The 23,505-nt window shown below is 38.9% G+C and overlaps 1 protein-coding gene across 3 annotated transcripts in view; it reads left to right on the plus strand.

Annotated features, from left to right (window-relative positions):
- NTRK2 (neurotrophic receptor tyrosine kinase 2) overlaps window positions 1-11,903 on the plus strand; it is a 201,586-nt gene extending 189,683 nt beyond the window's left edge. For all 3 annotated transcript variants that reach the window (XM_042826967.1, XM_042826968.1, XM_042826972.1), the window contains 2 exons: window positions 10,738-10,896; window positions 11,718-11,903. In XM_042826967.1, coding sequence (XP_042682901.1) covers window positions 10,738-10,896; window positions 11,718-11,903 — 345 coding nt within the window. The remainder of the gene's footprint in view (window positions 1-10,737; window positions 10,897-11,717) is intronic.
- The last annotated feature ends 11,602 nt before the right edge of the window (window positions 11,904-23,505 follow it).

The following is a 23,505-nucleotide window of genomic DNA, read 5'->3' on the forward strand; positions in this document are numbered from 1 at the left end:
AAAAGAAAAGAAAAGAAAAGAAAAGAAAAGAAAAGAAAAGAAAAGAAAAGAAAAGAAAAGAAAAGTGATTACATTCCAGGTACAGGAACAAGGCTAATAAGGACCTCAGAATCAATCTCTTCAGTACACTAGGGTGAAGCAAAAAATTAAAATAGACTGATGGATACAAGATCCATTGAAAATTACACTGGAAATATACATAAAAGCCAGGACTCGGATTAGTCAAGGTGTCAGTCTGATGTACAGAAAGAATAATAGGTTTGTCTGGCAAGAAAACAAGGAACACTATGCATGGAGGCATGAAGCGCATAATGTTTTAATAAAAACATCATTGAGTGCACTTGATAACACTCTATACGGCTCACCCTAATCATATCCAAATAATGTCATGAAAGTAGCATGGCTTTAAAAGGAAATTCTCTTCTTTATGCAGTAATATTTCAAAAGTTTTCTCGTGAAGCAGATGCAAAATATTTTGAAATACCTAAGACTCATAAACATTAGTAGGGTTACACTAACCCACTATCATATAACCAAGTTAAAGAAAGCCCGTTTATAACTTTTAACATGTGGCCTTAAAAAGAGTTTATTATTATATAATACTTGTATTACAAAGTGTGGAGGAGCTTAATGCACAGATCAGGATTTCATTGACCTAGGCACTGTACAAGAGTAGGTCTAATGCCAGCCTTGTTTAAATGTGATTTACAGTGCCATATTTTCAAACAGTCTGATATGGGAGACCTAGTGCAAATTATTCCTTCACTGAGCAAAATACTGGGGTTGTAAGCAATCTCAGAAAAACCCAAACTAATGGAAGAGTTTCATCTTAGCAACTTGAGACATTCGTATTTAAGGAATATATTTTCCAGAATGCTGCCATGGGGTATATGTGATGGAAAAGCAAGGTGTAGCTGGGTACTTCCTTCTCACTCATATCTTCTCCCTTCACCATGTATGACCAGCATTTGGTGAAGGGTGTGAAGAGTACACTGTACAATCTATACTGTGGTGTGAAAGTCCAGATGGCCCTTACCTGAGATGCAGCAGCACTGATGTAGAGTCCAAAAGCCTTTCAGGGGTGACTGTGATCTTCCTCTGTGTCTTAAGATCCTCTAGTAATGAACCAGTTTAACAAGCTTTATGTCAGAGAGCTCAATCAAATTCATGGATCTAAGCCTTCTGCAGGTATAAACAGAAGAGCTAATAGCTCTAGAAGTTTAAAGTTTTAATCGCTGCTTGAGTTATACATTGACTCTTGTGCAATATTTCAAGCATGTCTTGAGGAATATTTCACGATATGAATTAGGTAAGATTAGCATAGAATTTTCAAATCCCATAAGAAGAAGCATTTTTTCGCACTAGCAGTTATTGGTAATTTTAATGACCAGATTGTGTACTGTTTGATCTTATTATATATTGTGTAATAGAGTGATACTGTAGTACTAGTAAGGGGTTAAAAACTAGAATTAGCGGAAAGAAAACAATAAAGAATCAAAAGGCATTAGCAAGACTGTAAAAGAGAAGGAAAATGGCAAAGCCCGTGCCATTGGTTTGTTTATTGGCACCTAGCTGGGCAGCAGCATCGTTTTTCCTCTCTCAGATCCTTGCTGATGTAGATGACTAGCTGCATAGACTACCTTGCTGATAGCATTAATGTAGACATTCTCAGTGTGGGCACTGAAAACAGGTCAGGATTGTAATGGAGGTAACGATTACTTGCTCTTTAGGCATGCAGAGATCTGCACAGAAAATAAGAATTTACTAATTCTCCGAAATATTAAGGTTAATTTTCTTCCTTTGAATTCATGAAGCCAAGATCTGCCTTCTTCATACTTCCCACTGGAGTGCATCTCTGAACTCTCTTCGTGTTGTACTTGGCAGATTTGATCTGACATGTCTTGCATAGCTCCATATACATAGTCTGTGTACAAACTGAAATTGCTGACATGAAATGACTGACTTCCCTTTTGCACTAATCGTTCAAAACAACTTCCTTATTCTATGGGAAAGACATGGGAACTCAGTAGATTAGTAGATTAGTATTTTTAGGATTTGTGAATCTAAACATTCTGCCCATTTAATTGCCTCATATACTGTGACAGTTTTCTAAATTGGTGTTTGTAGGCCATACAGTAAATTAACCAACCAGGACAAGAGTTTCATCAACACTGAAAAAACTTGACAATCTGAGGTATTTCAAGTAAGAATGATGGTGCTCCCATGCGGTGTACATTACGGAAATACTTTTGTGACTCACAAGTGAGAGATAAAGCAACAAACCAAGTTCTGTTTCTCCCCTCACCTCTCATGATGCAATTTGACATGACCAATAGAGACAGACATTACATTACATTAACCTACAGTAAAATTGAAAAAAATATGGAAAAGGGTTTTGATCTTGAGAGATAGTTTTCAGACTATTTTAGGTGCAGAGATTTCATACTGAATGTAAACTGACTTTCAGAGTCTGCACTAATGTACTTGGTACTTATTGATGTTGACTGTGCACTGATATTGATAGTTAGCATCTCTTCTCAACACAAACTTTGGGTATAGTAGAGACTTGTAGAGTCATCTTCCATTGCACATTAAGATTGGTTTTAAAATGTCTTTGTCCCTGCTATCCCAGACTCCATGGGGTTAATTGAAAAAGTGAAATTTTATGTTTGTAATTGTTTGCTTTGAAAATCAGAAAGATCATAGCTGTTGTTCATTAATATTGCATTAAAAATTGTTTCACTGTTGCCTTGGACACATTGTATGAGTCCCTCAGAGCCTGTGGGGATTTTAATGTGCTGTTTCAGCTGTCTCCTGGTACCTGATATCTCTCTTCATCCAGAGGTCTGAGCAGAAGACACTCAGGTGCTCAAATGGGAATAGTACTAGGGTAGAGGTACAAGTGTTACAGCATCCACATTTTTAGAGCAAAACACAGGACTTCCTATGAGCTCAATATTCTGAGTTTTCAGTCATGCGTGACATCAGAATGAACAGTAACAGTATGCTGTTGCATAACTTTGATATGGCAAGGTGAAAGAATACAAGTTTGTTCTAGAAAAAATGGACCATCTGCTTCCACGGGCCAGCTTTTCCAAGTCTTATATCTCTCTGCTTTTTCTCCAGAGTCGCATATTCTCAGCTTCAGAAATGAATCCAGATGTCCACTGAACCAGTTACCTTTCCTGTTAATTTAACACAGTATTCCTCCTTTTGATTTCACTTCAATTATAATTTATTGTTTATGTCTAGAAATTATTCTTATCTGAAAGTAAAAGAAATGATACTCTAAAGAAATAGATTTTTTTTTTGTGTGTTCATAGACCCTTTATCCTGAAGCACTCAAGAGCTGTAATCTGCTATGTCTGAGTGCTGCAGATTTCCACAGGGTTAATTTTCTTTCTGTCCCTTTGACTCAAAAATTTTTCTTTTAATCAGAAATATGAATCATGTCACCCTCTTCAGCACTTGTCTGATCTTACCTCAAGGGTACTTCATATTACTTTCTTGGAAGGTTAAGTTCCCCATAATGATTTAACTACTACACATTGTTAATTATGCATTATGGTTGACTGACCCATTATGATACTGTGGTGTGTAAAACACAATGAAAGACATTGTACATCTTTTCGACTTAGAATTTTAAAAGGACTTTGGAAGAAGCTGAATTATAAGATACAATGGATCATTCACAGGCAATTTCATCTAGTTAATTTCCATCATTCCACCCTTTTGGCATAATTATTTTTAGTGCTCCTGAAGCTTTGCTGAGACATTTGATTAAAAACCTCACTTTGAAAATGTGGGGGCACAACAACTGCTTTTCAAAAGGCCCTTCTTCAGGATTGTGTGAGTAACAGGTGCCTGTGAAAGGTTAAGAAAAGGTAAGTATGTAGTAACATTTCCTTCATGTACTCTGTTAGCCTCCAGCACTCCACTGCTCAGGCATTTTCTGGGCCAGAGATGTTATCATCATGTTAGATAGCCCTTGTCAGATTTTATCCTCCATGCGTGTGCTTAATCACTTTTTGATCCCAGCTAAAACTTGGCTGCTTGCAGTATCTTGTGGCAATGAATTCCATAAGCAACCGTTTGTTACATGACCGAGTGCTTGTTTTTATCTGTTACAAATCCTGCCATCTACAAATTTAATTTCTTTTTTTTGTGGTTCTTATGTTACATAAGGCTGCTAGCAGTTGTTTCTTCTCCATCTTCTCCATGCTACTTACAGTTTCACTGAGACTAATGAGTAGAATTTTATCTCCAGTGGCACAAAGCTGACACACAATATTGAACTCAACTTCCACAACTGGAGAGAATGTACACTGTAATAAATGTTATTCTGGACATTGTTTTGTTTTTTTTCTGTACCAATACCAGTGGAAGAATTAAGAACTATAGACATGAGCCCCTCTTGAATAAAAATGAGGTAAAGCAGTGTTAAAAATGGAAGTGAAAACATATTCAGTTGTTGGCATACAATCTTCATAAGTTATTTCATAATTCATAACCTCGTGAGCTGCAGTGGTATGGCTTATCATCCAGACTGAGATCGTGAAAATAATATATTGCTTTTCTGCAAGTGGGTATGGCAAGACTGATGATAGTTAAAGAGGAGACATTGACTTTGTCTGTAAGGCCATGGCATAGAAGAAATGAAAATAACAATTATTGATTTTTTCTTGTGCTGTGAGAAACGTTTTCCCGGATTTTATTAGGAGGAAAGAGCAGAGGTTCACCAAGAGAGGAGAGGGTTTTGGTTTCAACAGCAAGACATGCTAATCTTTGCCGAGAACATATCATTGCACTTACATAGCATTGCAGCCCTGATACAGGGAAACAATTCAGAAGACCAAAACACAAAATGTGAAAACTACCTTGAAACGCTGTAGTCTCAAGTTTCTAGGATGCTTTATTAGAGCAAGTAAATGATGCAGTGTGGTTCCAGTTTAACAAATTAAGATCAAGCTGCGTTAAGGACACCAGGAATGTACTTGTCACATGTAGTTATTTTAAGCAAATGCTGGGCGGTGTTGTCGCTTTCATGACAACCATCCTGATTTGCAGAAGGCTTGCCCTCCGCTTGTAACCAGAGGGACACTGTAGAGATGTGTGCAGCAGTCAGGCTAAACAGCGTATTGGGCAGGGTCACGGCTGAAACCCAAGGGTTAGGCATTCAGCTTCATAAGACTGAGAGAGTAAACAGATTACTGTTTCTACTGTTGCTAAAATAGCACAATAGTTTTCAGAGAATGGACAAACAAGCCACTGTCACACACTGCTGCAGTGTCACATTCTCTCAGAGAGTGGTCAGGCACTGGAATGGCTGCCCAGGTGGTGGTGGAGTCTCCATTCCTGTCAGTGTTCAAGAGGCATCTGGATGAGGAGCTACAAGATATGGTTTAGTGCTTGTAGTAGCAGTGGTAATGGGAGGATGGTTGGACTAGATGGGTTATAGGATCCTTTCCAACCTTGTGATTCTATGATTCTATGAATCTATGTGAGAGAATCGTGGGAATCTGCAAATGGTGAACATAAATAACGAAGTCTGGTTTCCAAATCTATGCAATTGATTGCTGTATTTTTTACTGCATGAATTCAGCATAATCAACTACTGTGAGCTGGAAATTGAAAATTAGGGAAAAATAATTACACTGTACAGCACTTGCAAAAGTCGGAGGCTGGTGCACTCACAGAGAGCTGAAGCCTCTCATATATGACCACTATCATTTAATGGAAAGAGAGATTATACCAGTTGGACCTTCATCTTTGATTATCCTGCAAGCATCCTCATACATGGCTCAGGAGTCGTGAATCCCTATGTAGCAATCTCAGCACCACAGCTCACACTGTTACTATGGTAAGCCTGGGCTGCAGCTGGCATGCTTTGCAGAAGTGGGTCAACCACTCATCCCTCCCTCTCTTCCAAGTATGAATGAGTGAGGGATGAACCTGCTGTGAATTGATTGAGACACCATCTTTACACATTTCTTGCACCTTTCCTGGTCCTTAGCTTCTGTCTTATCTGTGTACTCACAAACACAGTCTGTGGATTTGGAAACAGTCCGTTTCTTCCACATAAAAAAAAAATGGGTTTCTCCCAGTCCCACTCATATCCTCTTGTTCCCAGCAGGAGCACAAGGCTTCATTTTCTTGTTCTTAGTAAAAGAACGAATCAATTTCTCTACAAATGTCAGGCAAGAGGTCTTTATGTTCCCACAGTGACTGGGCAGTGGCAGTGAAAACAGTGATTGGAGCTGCATGTTCACAGATATATTTTCACATGACATACAAAAATTGCAGTGATTGATTACCTTGATCTTGATGATAGTCAGATAAAGGCTCATGTAGTAGTAATATTTATGTGCCTTAATGTTTCCATTGAATTTTATGTTGAAAATCAATGGCTACATTAAATGGATGGATGGAGAGATGGATGGATGTGTACAGTCTTGGGCAACAAAAATCACCTTCCACAGGGTTACATGTATAGGGAAGTTTTCTTCTTAAAATAGAGGCTGCTGCATCAGAAACACCTTGCAAAAACCTTGCAAAGCCAGATATGGAACTTATGGAGCCAGAAAGCGAGCAAACTTCAGCTGACTCTAGCTTCAGGCGTCCTGCTTCAAAGTGGTGGAAGCTTTTGGTGTCAAACTTCAAGACATGGTGATCCTTGAAGCTTGATGTTTGCAAATAGGCAGAAACAATGTCCAAGGTATGTTCACTTGGCATCTTTCAAAGTGTAAGTTCATTAAAAAACAAATGAGAGCTAAAAGTGATGTCAAGTGGAATAACATTGTTTTGTTGGAAGTAAAGCATCTCATGCATTGAGCAATGTGGCAGTTTCTCCTTAGAGAATATCATAGCTCACTGATGTAGCATAGCAGTCTCCTCCCTGTGGATAGTCCGCATATTGCAAAAGTTAATTCAGTGGGCTTTCTGGCTTAGATTCCAGCCCAATATTGCTAGTAAAGTTAATAGAAGGCTACACAGGGGCCTGCTTGCATAAACTGATGTTTTCAAGTGCGTACTTATGTCACAGGAAGGATCCATTCAATTTTAGATAAAAATGAACAAAAAATGCAGCTTCCTTCAGGTGAGCATCAAGAAAACTTACCCTTAGTATCCAGAAAATTGTCATTTTGCAGCATTTTTGTAGCTACAGAAAACATTTTGAAGTGGTAGCATGTTAAGTTAAAACTGTAATATATTTAAACCCGTCATAACCATATCTAGATTGAATATAAAGGTGTTGTTCACCTCCAGTGGTAGTCTGCTTAGCACATGGCTGTTTACGTATCAAGCAGCACTGCACTTATAGTGTGAACATCAGGATTGAATGCTGCAAGATGCTTGCATTTTTTATTATACATAGAAAGCATCCCTTTTAAATACTCAGAACCATTGAAGTTTAGTCAGTATACTCATGCTTACTTTCATTGATCCTTCTTGGGAAATACCCCATAACTGTGCTGAGAGTTTGGCAACAAGAGCCAAAAGGCACTCTGCCTCTTTTCACTGCTGTTAATGACCCAGCGGTGGGTGCAGGTAGGTACCAAAAGCAGCTCACATTTGACTGGCAAATTGTTTCAGGCAGCCTGAGAACTATGATGTCAAGCCCCAGGCTACAGTTCAAGAAGGTTCTGAAGTACGTGCTTCATTTTGAGCATGTACCTAACACAACCAAGTAATAGTTGGCTCAGTAACCACTGATCTCTAATAGAGAAAGAAATGTGCCTTTAGAAATAGTGCCTTTGATCTTACCCTGATATATGTTTTTGATGTTGCTGAAATCTTCATTAAAGCTGAAGATGTTCTTGGACCAGAGACAGAAGATGCTCGGACCGCCACAAGTGTTGCTCAGTGTTACACAAGTTTGCTCTCTTTGTTGCACTGAAATCTGGCAAAAAACAAAAAAAATAAAAAAAAATAAAAAAGAACCCCCATATAATAATAGTGTTGGTACTTTTGCAAAGAAGTTAAATATTATTGTCACAAAGAGTCTGAGGCTTGGGAGGTAACTTTGCTTAATATGGTAGATATTGGCCATGATAGAGTTGGAGACATCTCAGAACTTCTTATTCCTGAAACAATGTTTTTCCCAGTTAAGTCTTCTGCTTTCAGGAACAGAAATGGACACAACTCCAGGCGGAGCTATGTGGGCAGACACCAAAGAGCCTTATGTTTTGTGCTTATCTGTAAATTGAATTCCTGGTGAGGACCAGTACTGATGAGCTGGTCTTACTAGGTCTACCAAGAGAGACCTAGGTCTACCAAGTCTGTTATGTTACAGCTTATTGCAGAACCATCATTTGGTGGTCATTTTTCATCATCACTCTAGAGATATTCATGCAGCTGAATGACACTAGGAACTAGACTCAGAGCTCTACCACAAGTACATTGCTGTTCAGTAGCAGGAAATGGTGGAAAAGTTTTGGAGAGCGATATTTTTAATTGCTCTTTAAAAAGTCTCTTAATGTAGGATGTGACAAATAAGAAAAAATAGAGAGACTTAGTTTATTGTTTATAGCTTTCATTAATTTTTAAGGAATGAGTCAAAGAAATTGCTGAAAACAACCAATCACAGAGGCTATATGATGAGCAGACCTAAGAGCCATTTTAATATTTAATGAGACCAAAAGCCTCTCATCACTAATCATCTTTTAATGGCACTTGCCCTTTGGCCGGGTGTATGTGACTGTATGTTTCAAAGGGACTAACTTTTCTGACTCGCTAATGAAATGTCCCTCAAGGCAGTAGTAAAAGTGGTGATTTGGAGCTGTTTGGTTACCATGTCAGTTTAGTTTATGATAAGGTGGAAAACTGGAGCTTTCTTCATGCATCACTTTGAACTCTCCACATCTTTGAGTAACTTGGTCAAAGATTATTAAAAATACTTATGACCAGTGTCTTACAGGAATTCTGCCAGTCAGAGGGATAAACTGTATCACAAAGACTAATCAGTCTGATCGAAAAAAGCATATATCCATTCTCTGTAAACAGACTGCTCACCTCTATGTTTTCAAGTTACTCCAGATGTTGCAGGTGTAGGGCCTATTTTGAATGGCTCTAGCATCTGTAGACAGCAGCTTGTGCTGAGTCAGAAGATTCACATTATCAGACATTGAACTTGGGAACCTGCCTTTTGTTTAACATCTGAAGAAAAAAGTATTCCTCCTCATGTGATTTCTCAGGTAGAGGGAAAAGTGCCTAAAAGTAGGCGTGAAAGTCTATGAAAGTTTTGTCATGACTTTCTGTTTTTACAGCTTCAGTAGCAAGCATGGACTTGTGGCAACGTATGCAACAAAGCTGAGATCTAGAAGCCATAGCTATGTTTTTGGTATACTGTAGTAACACTGAATCATTGACAAATTGCTGGAAATTGATGTTCTGAGTGTTTTAGAAATAATATGAACTTGTATTGAGTCTTCTTTCCTTTTGCTGTTTTAACATAAGAACAAAGAATGTTATTTATAACAGCATATGAAAAAATCTAACAAGGAAAAATGATGCATTGAATTGACAGAACCTTGAAAGAGCAAATATGGTTTCATAAGTAAATACGTTTTCACACAGGAAAAAGATAATTAATCAAAATTTGGTGTCCTTGAAAAATTTTTCCTGTTTTCTTACTTCCTTGGAAATATTCACAACTGTCTTGGTGTAAAAATTATCAGAATGTTTATATATCTACATCACAGTACCACTGTTTAGAAGTACTTGAGTAGATTTATTTAATGATGTGGTCCTGCCAGAATGGGAAATATTTGGAACAATTGATCCTTTATAAATTGGAAATAAGCATTGTATTTGGTGATTTAAATTAAGGTTAGCTGATGACATTTTATGGAATCATTTTTGGAAAACAAAGAAGTGCTTTAAGTGATTTTCAGAAAGTCAATAATTCAGTACAAAGTTCCTTGAAAATTCAACATAACTTGATTTGGGACAAGGTTCTATGTCTTACAAAATGAGAATATATCCAAAGGACTGAAAATTTTGTAAAGCTACGTGATACTGCATAGTTAATGGGAAAAAAGTAATTAGATGTATTGATTAACTTGGAAATTACCAACAGGCAATTTTTTTTCAATCTGAATTAAGAGATTAAACCATGTAAATTTTGATCCTACTACATAATTCAGTCAGTTTGATTTGTGGTTGGAATGTAGTTTCCTGTTTTGTATATGATAGTTTAGTTTTGAGAAGGACCATGAGGTAATGAAAAGGAACTTAGTTAATTCCATTACTACCTTTGGCTGATTTCAGCTAAGCATCACACATGCCATTGCAACATTGTGGATTTCAGTTGATATCATTGATTTTGTAGGAGAATCATCAGGGCAGATTTCATTGCATGGGTTATTTATAGTTTCCTGAGTCTTAAAATGGAGAGTAAATCTCACCTAATTTGAAGTGAATAAGTAGGCTAAATTAATTAATTTATAGTTCCTTGGTCAGGAACTGCTAAGTAAATGTTTGTACTTCAAGATGAGTTTGTACTTCAGAAATAGTATCTTTGGAGATTCTGCTGAAAAATCTACCACAGTAGTGACTGTCATTTGAGGAGAGGAGTTTGGATCACAACTCCCCATTTAAGAATAAAATCTCTTTGAAGCAAATGGCAAAAGACAGGAAAAGTAGAAACAATGAATGTACCCAGTTTAATATCTTAATACTCTCCCTTGATTGGATCTGGAGGAATTATCTCTAACTTTTTCCTTTTTTTTCCCTCAGGTTGGGGGTCACACCATGCTCCCCATTCGCTGGATGCCTCCAGAAAGTATTATGTACAGGAAGTTCACCACTGAAAGTGATGTCTGGAGCCTGGGAGTTGTATTATGGGAAATCTTTACCTATGGCAAACAGCCATGGTACCAGCTCTCAAACAATGAGGTTTGTGCAATATATTCCAAACTGCTTGTGGGTAGGCTTGCTTTTTATGATTTTTATAGGAGAGAGATAACAGTGAATTTATCTAGTACAGGCAAAAAGTTTAATATCAATTATTCATTATATTTTCATAAATATTGTGGTTTAATTTCTTCCTTTTCAGCCTTTCCTTCCAAGGTGGATGGAATTTGTTCAAGCACACTAGGTTGGAATGTAGCTTCCTGTTTTGTATATGACAGTTCAGTTTTGAGAAGGACCATGAGGTAATGAAAAGGAACTTAGTTAATTCCATTACTGCCTTTGGCTGATTTCAGCTAAGTATCACACATGCCATTGCAAAAGTGGTTACTGAAAAGCATTATTAAATAGATGTAACGAATCAGGAGCTCTCTTAATGTACTGAGAATAAAAAGTAATGCCTTTCCAGAGATTAGCCACAGCAACGTTCAAAAGGCATAAGGAGGGACAAAGGGGTGCTGATGTTTTCTGTGAGCAAAGTGAAAAATTATCCTCTGAGATTAAGTGTGGTAAAGAGATGGGTAGCAAAAGAAGATATGGGAATGCTTCCTGACCATCATTTCCTTAGAACTAAGAGGGACGGACATGCATGATGTCAGTGAGGTTATTGCTCTTTGGTAACATACATTTACAGTGATTTTCAGGATCGCATCCTGCTCCCCATCCATCTACCTGGACATACAGTCCTTCGCAGAATTGGCTGACACCAGTGAGGCTGATGTGATCATCAGCAGCTAGTTCTTCTGTGGATAAGACCTATGTAGTTGTCGCAGCTATGTTGATTCTTTCCTTCTGATCTCTTGCAGGTGATTGAGTGCATCACTCAGGGCCGAGTTCTTCAGCGACCTCGCACGTGCCCCAAAGAAGTGTATGACTTGATGCTGGGATGTTGGCAACGGGAACCTCACATGAGGCTCAACATCAGAGAAATCCATTCCCTCCTTCAGAACTTGGCCAAGGCATCTCCAGTCTACCTGGATATTTTAGGCTAAAGTCTCATAGCATTTCTTCTTATGGGCTGTGTGAATGAATGTGTTCTACTGCCGCTGAACTCCATTAAAATGTGTTCTTAACTTTGACAGTATTAATGACAGAGTTATGGAGAAGCTTTTAAAGGGCAAGCAATGTACACTTCTCCATCTGTAGACACAGTATTGACTTTTTAGACTTTACTGAGACGTATCTTTTCTCTCTCTCCCTCTTTCAGTTTCTATCATCTTTTTCTTCTTTCCTGTCTTTCTAATCAATTTGGCTTCTGCATTATTGTAACTCTGCATAGACAAAGGCCTTAAAAACCTGATCTGTTATATCAGCAGACTCTCCAGTTTGCCCATCACAACTAACAATGCCTTGTTGTATTCATGCCTTTGATGTGGATGAAAAAAAGGGAAAATATATTTGACTCGAACTTTGTGATGTCTGCTGTAAAGATACTGAGAGTTTCTATGGATTCACCTCAATTTTTTTGCTTCAGCATGTGGGTGGAAAAAGAAGACTGGTATTCTTTACATGAAGAGTATTCCTTGCAGAGAAAAAGCCAGATGAAAACAAGACAGTGTTGTGTGATCCACTATCTGGAGGAACTGTGGGATCAGATGGCATCAAACCCCACTGAAAACAGTGAAATGATTTGATGGAAGGCAAGAGGAGGTTTAGCACTTTCCCTGGAGAGTCTTTCTGAGGAGTAAGGGGATTCAAGGAGGTACTTTGCCAGTAGCTTTCATTGCCAGATACAAGTTTATGTTAAAAGGGAAAAAGATGCTGCCAGCACTGCACGTAATTATGTTGCAACGTGATAAGTGAACACATGCCCTTACTTCGTCTTCTAGTATAATATTGTCATGCCACTGGTACATAAATGTTCTCCAGCAAGTCTTTTTTAATAAAGGCTGAAGCTAGGCTTATTAATGTACAGTAGTAATTTCAGGATCGCACAACGAAACTAAGGATTTTGATAAGACAGGACAAGCTATGGATGGTGGGGCAGATGTATCTTACAGTCTGCTTGTCCAGAAGCATATTCTTTTTTTTCAAACCGTGCGAGCAAAAATGTGCATGGTCTCTGTCAATTAATGCCCTTTGTGCAGAAACTGTCACTCATCTTGTAAAACACCTTAGTAGGCATAGCAAACTCATAATGGTATAACTTATATTTCATTGAAAGGGGATAATCAAAGACATTAGCTATGTTAAAATGCCTTTACAATGTTACAGATACAATAGACTGATACTACATGAATAATCTAAAGCATGGACATCACTGGTTATATTTGAGCCATGGCAGGGGATAAAGTGAGATACCTGGGGAAAACAAATTACTCTGAGGTTATGGCTCACTTCTCAGAGTGCAAAGACCTTGAGCTCAGCACCATGTTTGTATTGGTATTAGTGCTGTCATTACCAACATCCAGTCTTTCTTAAATAATTTCTTTTTTGTTGGATGGGCACTGTGTGTGTACTTTTTGCATGGCCACTGTGTTGATGACAAGTGCATGGGCATATCTGTTATTTTTCAAACCGGAAGTTGGAAGATTTCAGATTTAGAGTTAGGATTATTTTTAATATGAATTCTTACAAGAGACAACCTACCTTATCTATTCCTCAATACTTTTGCCTCCCTCTGTGAGGGGACGTTACTGCAAAAAAAAAAAAAAAACCAAAAACAAAAAAAAAACCAGAACAAAAAAAAAATCTTTGTTTTCTTTTTCTCTTTTTGTTATTTCTGATTGGTATGAGCCAGATCAAAATAGTCCTTCATTTTTGTGTTGGGGATATTTTATTTAATAAATTAAGCATTTTATTTTTGTAAGTGTTCTCATAACACATTTAATATATGATTTGCATGCATATATTATTTATTGAGGTACTTTGGTTTTCTTTCTTCTGAAGCTTTTAGAGCTAGCTTATAAAGATTTTGAACGTTTTCAGAATAAAACAGTTCATTGAACAACGACGGAGTTTTACCCTTCTCAATGTCATTGAAAGGGCAGCATTACAAATAAACATGACAGTGTATCTATAAAGCCATACTCAGTATTTCTTTATATAACAGGATGTTATTTCATAATTGCTACTGAACTGGAAACACACAAAAAGCCAGAGGAAGATTCCTACAAAACGGGCCTTAAGATTTTATCTGGACTGTCCTGGAAATCCATATAGAAAGCTAGATAAAGACTGAGCATCCACTGGAACCCATTCACTTGAGAATTTGAGTTTCATCTTTTAAAGGAATTTGAGTCTGATTTTCAAAATAACAGTGGTGGAAAACTGTCCACTGATACTGTGTGGTGGGAGAAGGCTGCAGTTGACAGAGAGATGCCGACTTTCTGCCTGCTGTGTTCTATCTTAGGGTCTTATGAGCTTGAGGAAAAGGCATCTGAGATGCTCCTTCTACTGAAAAGCGGGCTGCAGCCTGAAAGCAAACAGGTGGGTTTGGCAAGCACTGAAAGAATGAATATAAAAAAAAAAATCACCACCAACAAAATAAAACAAAACAAAACAATCCAAACTCGCAAAACCTTGAAATTATAATTATTGGCATCTTCTTTTTGATTTACTAGTGAGACCACTGCAGTCATTTCAGAAAATGAATAATGTTACAATGCATTGTGCAATAACATAGCAGTATGTTAAACTTCTAGAGGACCAAATGTTCTACAGAGCCACCAGTATGGTAACCTTGACCTATATCATTAATGTTCTTGATAGCGCATAAACTGTATAATCAGAGTAGACAAGCTATAAACAGTAGCTATACATATTTTGCATTTGTTCATGAAAAGGTGGGTAAGTGTAGCAGAATGAGCAGAGAAAAAGAAGAAATATTCTCAAATCCCAGTAAAGGGTGAGTATATGTGTATATTCATCATGCTTGCACTGTCCACTAAATTGTGTACACTGAGTAACTATGACAATCAGGCTCATTTTAAAAGTCTTTCTGGACTGTGCTATGAACTGATCATATATATAATATATATGTGTGCTTACATATGGCATATATATATACACACACACAGCATATACATGTATGCCTATGTCTGTTGTATTTTATTTATATGTGCAGACATGCATGCACATTATGTATGGATTGTGTGTATATGTATAAATTTACATACACCTACGTTATAACAAATGATAATTAGAGTGCTATTAATAAATTAACTAAGTCTGCTGAGTAGCCAAAATCACATTTTCTTTCAATGTTTCTTTTTCTATGTTTCTAAGAGTCAACTTTTTAACTGGTGTGCAGCAGAAGCAATGTTAGAATGCCAGAGATATAACAAGCACTTTTCTCCTCCATATAATTGCATAAAACATTTCTTCCATTCGCATCTCACCTGTTGATTTGTCACAAAGAAATGAACAAATAAGCTTCCAAACTCCAAAAGTAGAGTTTGACTGACTGTCATTTCTGGGTTTGTGCTATTGTTCTTTTGCTGTCCTAGAATAACAGTGCAGCTCCATTAGCATTTTATACTCATCTGCAGTAGTGAAATAATTCCAAGCATGAGCTGGACTATTCAGACTGCAACACTACATGTAGCACATTGAGAATGCCAAAATTCAGCAGTAATAATTGCAGCAGCTGCCACACTGTCCTTCACTCTCAGTTGATCTACAGAACCCAGAACTGGTGGTGGTGAACAGGTATTTGTAAAGCAACAGCACCCCATGATACATGATGGAGTGTGCCCTTTTAAAAATGACTTCATTCATTTTGATTTGTAAACCAGTATATCTGTATATTGTCCATGGTTTAACAAGTAATGCCTATATTTTACTTCCTTCCTTTTTCACTTTTCCTTTTTTTTCTCTCTTTTTTGCTCACCTTTTCTTTCATTTCCTTTCTTCTTCTCTTTCCTATTTCTTTCCTTCTATTTCTTTATTTCTTTCATCTCCTTCTCTTTTAGCTCCTTTTTTTTTCATTCTCTTTTCCTCTTGCCTTCCTCCTGTATACTCTTTCCCACCTTTCTCAGATACTGTTTTTGTTGTGATAGATGTAGACTTTATAAAACACTTTAAAAAGAAATAAAACAACAACCCATGATCAGGTCACTGGATGAATAAGATGCAGTGCATATGTGTTAGACTATGTCTGAGTTGTTGCAGCCTGTAAGGGAATTTCAAATACTGCTATAAAATGTGAGGGAGGGAGCCGGGGAAGCGATGGTGAATAGATCAGGGTTTCTAATCAAAGATGAAGGTTTTGATAGCACAGGAAGTTGTATTTTCTTGTCAGGGCTGAGATGAACCACTGCTGCTGTGAATCAAGAGGTCCTTTAAGAGCCTTAGTTAAAAGACCTTTGTTTGGGCTGGGGTGGGGGGTGGGTGAGGGATGCTACATTCATCATAAATATGAAGCAAAAAAAAAAACAAACAACAACAAACAAAAAAAAGTAACAAAAAGTCTACATGTTGCAGGGAAAACACTGTGAATTTCACAATAGCAACCAAGTGACTATTTTGCCATCTTTTAAACATATGTCTCAGGAGAAGAAATGGGAAATGATGGGTGTATTATTTTACCGTCTATGCATTCTAGACCAGGTCTGTGGGGAATTTTTTTGTTTGCTTGTAGAAGGTTCTGAGTGATGACTGGCTGGCATTTTATAAACACCAAGTACTTCGTGCAAGGATGATAGAAGCTGCCAGTAGTAAGGCCATTTGATTGGAATATGTAAGAAAATAAAATCTTTCCAGAGGCCTATATATTGCAGCTTGTATGTATCTTTCTGTAACGAAGAAAAACAGCTAAGAATGTTTTATATAAAAGCAATTGATGCTTAAGCATTGATGCTTAATTGAATAATCAATTAATTATGAAATATTTGCCCCAGCCCTGTTCTCCACCTATACTTTATGCATATATATATTTCTAGATATCTCTCTCTCTGTCGCAATATCTGTGAGATAAAGAGGAAGATACCTACGTATAAATATAAATCTCATTACTGTCACCAAACTATGACCTGGTGTGTAGAGCTATCTTTCTTCTTTCTTTTTTCCTTTTCTTTCTTTTTAATGTGATGTCTCTGTGCAAATATTTAGTGGTTCTTGTTTTGCAGTTTGTTATAACAAGTCATTGCTTTAAAACTTTCATTGCATCTTGGCTGATTTTGAAGTGATGCCTAGGTATCAGTGTTAAAAGTTTTGTTTGTGAATCATGTGACCAGTTTCTCTCCACGACATGGAAATTCTCTTGTATTCCAGTGTATTTAATAAAAATGATGTCTTACAATAAACAATGTCATACAAAAGAAAGATAAAATGATTACTTTAAAGACCTACAATTTTCATGAAGTGTTGCGTGTTTTCTTTGTTGAAATGCTTTCATTTATCTCCATTCTTTTTGAAAAGTATGAAATTAAGGAAGAGTTTGGTATGATTAGAAGCATGATATATTTGCATTCTAAGACCCTGAATGAAAACCAGGGTACTGAATTCTTAGCTGATGAAAGAGGAGACCTGTAGTAATAGGAAAAAAAAAAAAAAAAGAAAGAAATATTCAATCTGAATATAATGGTAGAGTCTTTTTGTTTTGTTTTGGCTTTTGGGTTTGTTTGTTTGTTTTTTGTTGTTGTTGTTGTTGCCATTGTTTTCCACATCAAAGATCATATTTTAACTCATTCATTTGGGGAGCTGGCTTTGCAAATATCTGTTTATCTTTTCCCAGAAACAGGTCTTCAAGAAATTCATCTATGTTGTCTGCAAGTATTTATGGCTTTTTGCAAAGTGTGTCTCTCAAACTGAAGTTCCATTAAAAATGCAGAAGAGGAAGGTTTGTTCTTTTTAACATGTCAGTCTTAACAAAGCAATAAACCTAAGTCCTTAAAGAATATGATTAGTAATATCCAGAATGCAAAGTACTTAGCTCTGTTCAGTAAGTTCAGTAAGTTCAGTAAGATGGTTGAACAACCCTCCATCAGCTATAGATGTAAACCAAACACCTCAAGGTTAAAGAAATGTGAGAGCCACTCTGTGATGTGTCTGCTTCCCTCTGACAGGATACATTTTTGAGATGAGGTGAACTGGTGGTAAGTGCTAAAAAACAAAGAAGAAGCCTCAGTGTATAGTTTGTCTAAAGCTATGAAATAACCCCCAGTTCATACTGAAAAGCTTTGTTGGCTGTTTGTGTTCAACCAAGGGCTTAAACATGTCCTGTCTGCCTTCTTAGCAAAACATGGTTGTCTTTCAGACTCAGTGAGTTGCTGCTATATTGAAATGAAACAACTTTGGTTGCAAATAATTGCTTTTGGCAGCAACAAGAGCTGCAGAAACTCTCAGGTTTGGCCCATGTAAGCATCACCTTGCCTTCCCAGTTTAGCTGCCTAAGGACAACCCACCAACCCCTTTCTCTGGGGGTTTTAAGGCCAGAGTTGTGCATCAGTGGCAGAACTAGACACTGCCAATCCATGGTGTCCTTTAGCCCCTTAACACCTCATCCAATCCCCCCCAGACAGAGCACTTGCATACAGTAGGAGATGACACTTGCTCACCTCTTTTTGGTGCAGAAGAGTTTTGTGTGGGTTTCTGCCTCTCCGACCTTCATGAGAACACCATGACACCAGAGACTCAGCTTAAAAATAGTGACAGATCACTGCAGTTGTAAGGGTAAAGATATTAGTTCAGGCTGCACAAGGATTAGCAGAAGACCCTTTAAGGAGGATGACAAGAGCTTGCTGATGGTCCAAAACGTGTCAGAGAGACCAGGTAGCTTTTTTAATGTTACAGTGTTTAGGGTCCCTGACACACTGGGCACCAGCAGCTGAGCACTCTTCTCAGTTGGCTGCAGAGTCCAGGAACCACCAGCCTTCTGATGCCTTCTACGTGAGGAGAGCTGTGAAATACCACAGGGCCAGGAGGGGCTATTCAACACAAGTATTGCTCCTGTTCCTGCCAAAACTCAACAAAATCCCCAAAGTGATTCTGTGATTAAGACTTGGTGTTAAATAGTTCTGTAACTGAAAAATCTATCATCTTTATCACTGTATTATTTTAAAGTGATTCACAGTGCCTATTGATTACTCCCATTAGTATTTTTAATGGCGATAATGATTTATTCTGAAATCAGTGAGAAAGTTCACATTACAGAGAAGAATGATTGGCACTAGAAAGGCAAAACAAAATAAAATAAAATAGAATTGAATATCATTAGGATGGGATCAGGCAGACTCCCAAAGCAGCCCACAGCCTAACTTGTCTGAGTTCTAGGTTCTGGTAGGAAGAACTTCAGACAGAATAGGAAAAAAGGGATGCTGAGAACAAAAGAATTCAGTGCTTGTGCTCTTTCTGGAAGAGATCTCTATTAAGTAGTATACAAGGAAAAGAGGATCTGGATGGGAGAAGATAAGAGAGTAAATGAGCAATCCTTTATTTAAAATAGGATGTAAATAATAGAAATGTGTGTTTTTGCTGCCCTAGATGCTGAGCTTAAAGACAAATAGAACAGACACAACCAATTATTTACACATATTTTAGTCAGTTCTCATGCAGAAGTCAATGTTTCTAGGCAGTGTTTTGTCATGGTACAATGTCTGCAAGTATCATGGAAGGTTCAGCGCTATTACCGTCTATTCTTTTTTCTGGAGGAGTTTGTTTAAAAACATACAAGCTGATCATGCTGTTATGTGTGTCACAAAATGGGCAGGGCAGGCTATGGGGTTAAATAATCTTAGCTTACACACTTGGAGATTGTTCAGGAACACTAACACAGGTCACTCCCAGGGTGGGCTCCTGCTCCAAGTAAACCAAATCCTTCTGTATAAGGTTGGGGCTGCAACAACAAGGACAAGATGTTTAGGACCTTCTTACTCACAAGAAGCAATTTACTACTTTTTCTGCAATGGCTGATCAAAGGAAAAAGCCTCCTCTGTAGAGCACCTTTATGCTCTTCTGACCAGTGCTACCTTCCCTAGATCTGGGCAAAATTTTCCCTTTCAGCATGCATTACTTGGGCAGACCCTTCAGACTGGCCAGAGGTGGTCAGCTTCGAACTGGGAAAAGTTCCTTTCCATTTGCTCTTCATACCTATGTAACTGCTCTTTAATTTATGTGTGCTGATACTGAGAAGACAGCACATGCTGTCAGTACTCAGAAGGCCATGCAAACAATAGTACCATCCATGACCCAGAGAGCAAAAAGTAATACCAAGGGTGGCTAAACCAGTCTGCAAAGCTGGCAGCACCACTGAGAGATCCTAAGCAGATATCAGTGACGTGATGTTTACACAGTAGCCATGGAAGGTCTCTTCTCATGAAAACAAATATTTCCCTGTCTTTGCAAAGCCTTCAGTATGCAAAGAACAGACCAGCACTGCATGGTTGCTCCTGTGTAGAACACAGATTGACAGCACAGCCCTCTGGCTCATACAGTCTTGGAGAGAATCCTGGCAACCAAGAATTTCCTGTCCTTACAGATCCACCAACTGTCAAATCCTGCAAAGATGATGGGCCTCCTGTCCATTTATGGCTCATTTGAGCAGTCCCAAGGGGTACTCATGAAAGCATTAGGTTGCCTCTCTAGCATAGAGCGAGGCCTTGGCCAGCTCGTGGTTGATGATCTTCCTTAAAACTCTCCTATGATCTCTGGGGCACCTGTCCATCACAGACATCCCAGACTTGAATACCCCTCATAACACATCTCTACATGTCGCTTGGCCATCAGAACAAGCAGACAGCAAGAAGGGTGGCACAGAGCTACCTGTCATGGAACAGGTGGGTGCTCCTGACCATGGGACATCTCCTCAAGAGGAAACACGTCTATTTAGGTGGATCTGCTGGCTAGGGGACACTGCAGATTTGTGTTATTTGATCTCCAGAGAGGACTGGCAGCTAGGCTTGGATCTTGGTAATTTTTGGGGTGCTGTGCACAGTTTCTCACCTTGCCCTCAGTCTGGGGACAGCAGAGGACTGATTGGGTCTTAGTCTTGTGCCAAGAAGGTGAGTGTCTGAATGGGCCCTGCCTTTCCTCTCCCGTGGGCACTCTTAGGCCTTCTCTGCCTGTCAACGGTTTATGGGCTGGTCCGGCCCAGTTCCGTGACCAGCAGGGCGGAGGGATCTGCGGATCCGCGCCTCTGGGAAAGGGGAAGCAGGGGACCCCAAAATACTTGAAAAAAAACGACAGCACTGATCTGAGGTGGAACAAATGATTTTACTAAATATAGTATTAGTAAACTACAAAGAGAGAGAGAGAGAGAGAGAGAGTCTGTTTGAATTGGATAGACCTCACCACAATCCTGGGGTGAGAAGTGCAGTCCAGTTGAGTGACTGAAGTACAGACGGCGAAGTGCAGATGGCGAAACGCAGGCGGCGAAGCGCAGATAGCGAAGCGCAGACAGCGAAGAGCAGGCGAAGAAGAAGAATCAGGTGACCTTGCTTGGAGTTATATCCCCTTGCTGACCGCAAAGCCTCCTGGGGAAATGTAGTTCTTCTCCGACGGACGAACATTCGGCAGATATCAAACCCCACCCCCAGTGCATTACATGATGTTATGGTGTGGAATACTGATGACCAAAAATCATAAAACCATGACACTGCCCCAGAGAGCTCTGTCGACAGAGCTCGCTCCCTTCAGTGATCTTGACCCAGCTGTGCCAAGATACCTGTTCTCCATGTATCACAGGACCCCACCATTATCTCTACCCAGGAGGTCCCCCAGCTCATGCCACGGTGGTACAGAAGCTGATGAGAGTCAGCACAGTGCACAGAACGGGAGGCAGCAGGACAGTCCTTTGTCCCTAAGCTCACCCTGCTTTCATGGTAGCTGATTGCTTTTTCTGAAACTGTCTTTTTATTCATCAAGCATTTTTGATTTTTATTTTTTATCAGTACCTAAGTTAATCTATTAAGAGCACTGCTGATATCCCCAGTGCCTATAATTAACATTTCAAGAAAAATTACCAGGAACAGCAAGTCTTTTGGAGACAAAATAAGAGGAACATATGGAACTCATATTCCCTACTCCCCTCTTCCCATCATCCTTGAGTAGAGAGGATTCAATGCAGTCTGTTTGTCTTCCATCTCTTCCAAGCTTTTACACAAGCCTCTGCAAACAATCCGTTGCAAACCTAGCTCAATTCTATCCATTCATGATTTTTGTTCATTTTTTTTTTTCCCATAACTTCATGATTTAGGGAATTATGCTAACAAATGTCATTAGCACCGTATCCACCCAGAATCCAAAGGAGCTTGGGTGAGAGAAAGCAGATGGGAAGTAAGCATGCTGCCTCTGATACCAGAGAGGCTACTAAATGAATACACACTTTGCTTGGTTAAAACAGCACCTATTGGCAGAAAATGATTATTTTTATTTTTTATTTTTTATTTTTTTGCCAGTGGGAGATAATCACTCTGTCAAGAGCATGGCACTCTACTTGCTGGATTGCCTTGTGTTATAATGCATCCCCAGTTTCAGTGCTAGGCAACTGCATAGGAATCAGAGAGGTGTGCAGTATCACAGTCCACACTGTCTTCCCAAGGTGTGCAAAATCCTATTAAAAAAGCACAAAATACAACCAACTGGCATAAGTATTCCTGGCTTCAAATCTGCAGCACTGACTGGGTCAAACTTGAATCTACACACACAACCCCTGGCTGTGGCAGTGGAGGACAGCCACCCGAGAGGATAGGATGCAACATGGGGGATGGGGACATCTCTGGGACTCTGTGCAGGCCTTGCCCTGCTGTATGGCCTTCAGAGATGAAATCTTGAAAGGTGTGTGTAGCAAGAGTGTCAGGAAGTCTTTGATTGGGGTAGGGTATTCTCACCAGACTCGGAAAGCAAAACAGGGCTGGTTCAAAAAAGCTAAAAATGGCAGTTAGCAGCAGCACATCAAAATGGCAGCAAAACCATTACACACAAAGTGAGAACAGCAGTGAGAGGCAGCAAAGCACAACTGGTGTTTCTTTCACTCTTCTGGCTGTTTTGTTACCTGAGGAATTTCTGCAGGCACTGAACGCTCTGTCAGCCAAAGGCAACACTTTCATGCTCTATTTCCTCTTTAAAATGTGACCATGATAAAATACATTCAGGCAATGAGCACCTTAAAAATGAACTGATTTGTGATATTTTACCTTAAAGAGACAGTGCTAGCTGCTGCCACTGTGCCTCCACACTGCTGGGATTCCCCAGTGAGCAGTAGGCTCAGACAGACATGGGCAAACAGCACGTTCTCTGGTGATGCTTTGGTGAGGCTGATGCTGGCAGACTTCGTTGTTCTGGGTGCCCAAAGTACAGTTTCTGTGTATTCCACTTCTTCTCTGACATAGTCTTTGTGAGGGGAGACTAGTTACCATGGAAGTACTTCCAAAATAGAACAAATCCAACACACATCAATACCTGTACAATAAATGGAATAAAGTACAATTTGTAATAAGTTATTCTGCATTCACTGGGTAGTAATTTGTGCAGAGAACTGAGACTAACTCTTTTGCATTTAATTATGGGAAAGTAATTCTTCAAATCGGAAATGCTCTGTGTCTGGGAAGGAACAGAGCAGAATTGCTGAGTGACTGAAAAAGCAGAGATTCAGCTGCTAAATGAGAGCCACTAACAAGGTTTTCTTCATTGACAGGCCAACCTATCTACCCTGAC

The sequence above is a fragment of the Centrocercus urophasianus genome, unplaced genomic scaffold (genome assembly GCF_019232065.1).
Source record: "Centrocercus urophasianus isolate 14NV4802_14NV808 unplaced genomic scaffold, USGS_Curo_1.0 seq_27, whole genome shotgun sequence".
Lineage (NCBI taxonomy): Eukaryota > Metazoa > Chordata > Aves > Galliformes > Phasianidae > Centrocercus > Centrocercus urophasianus.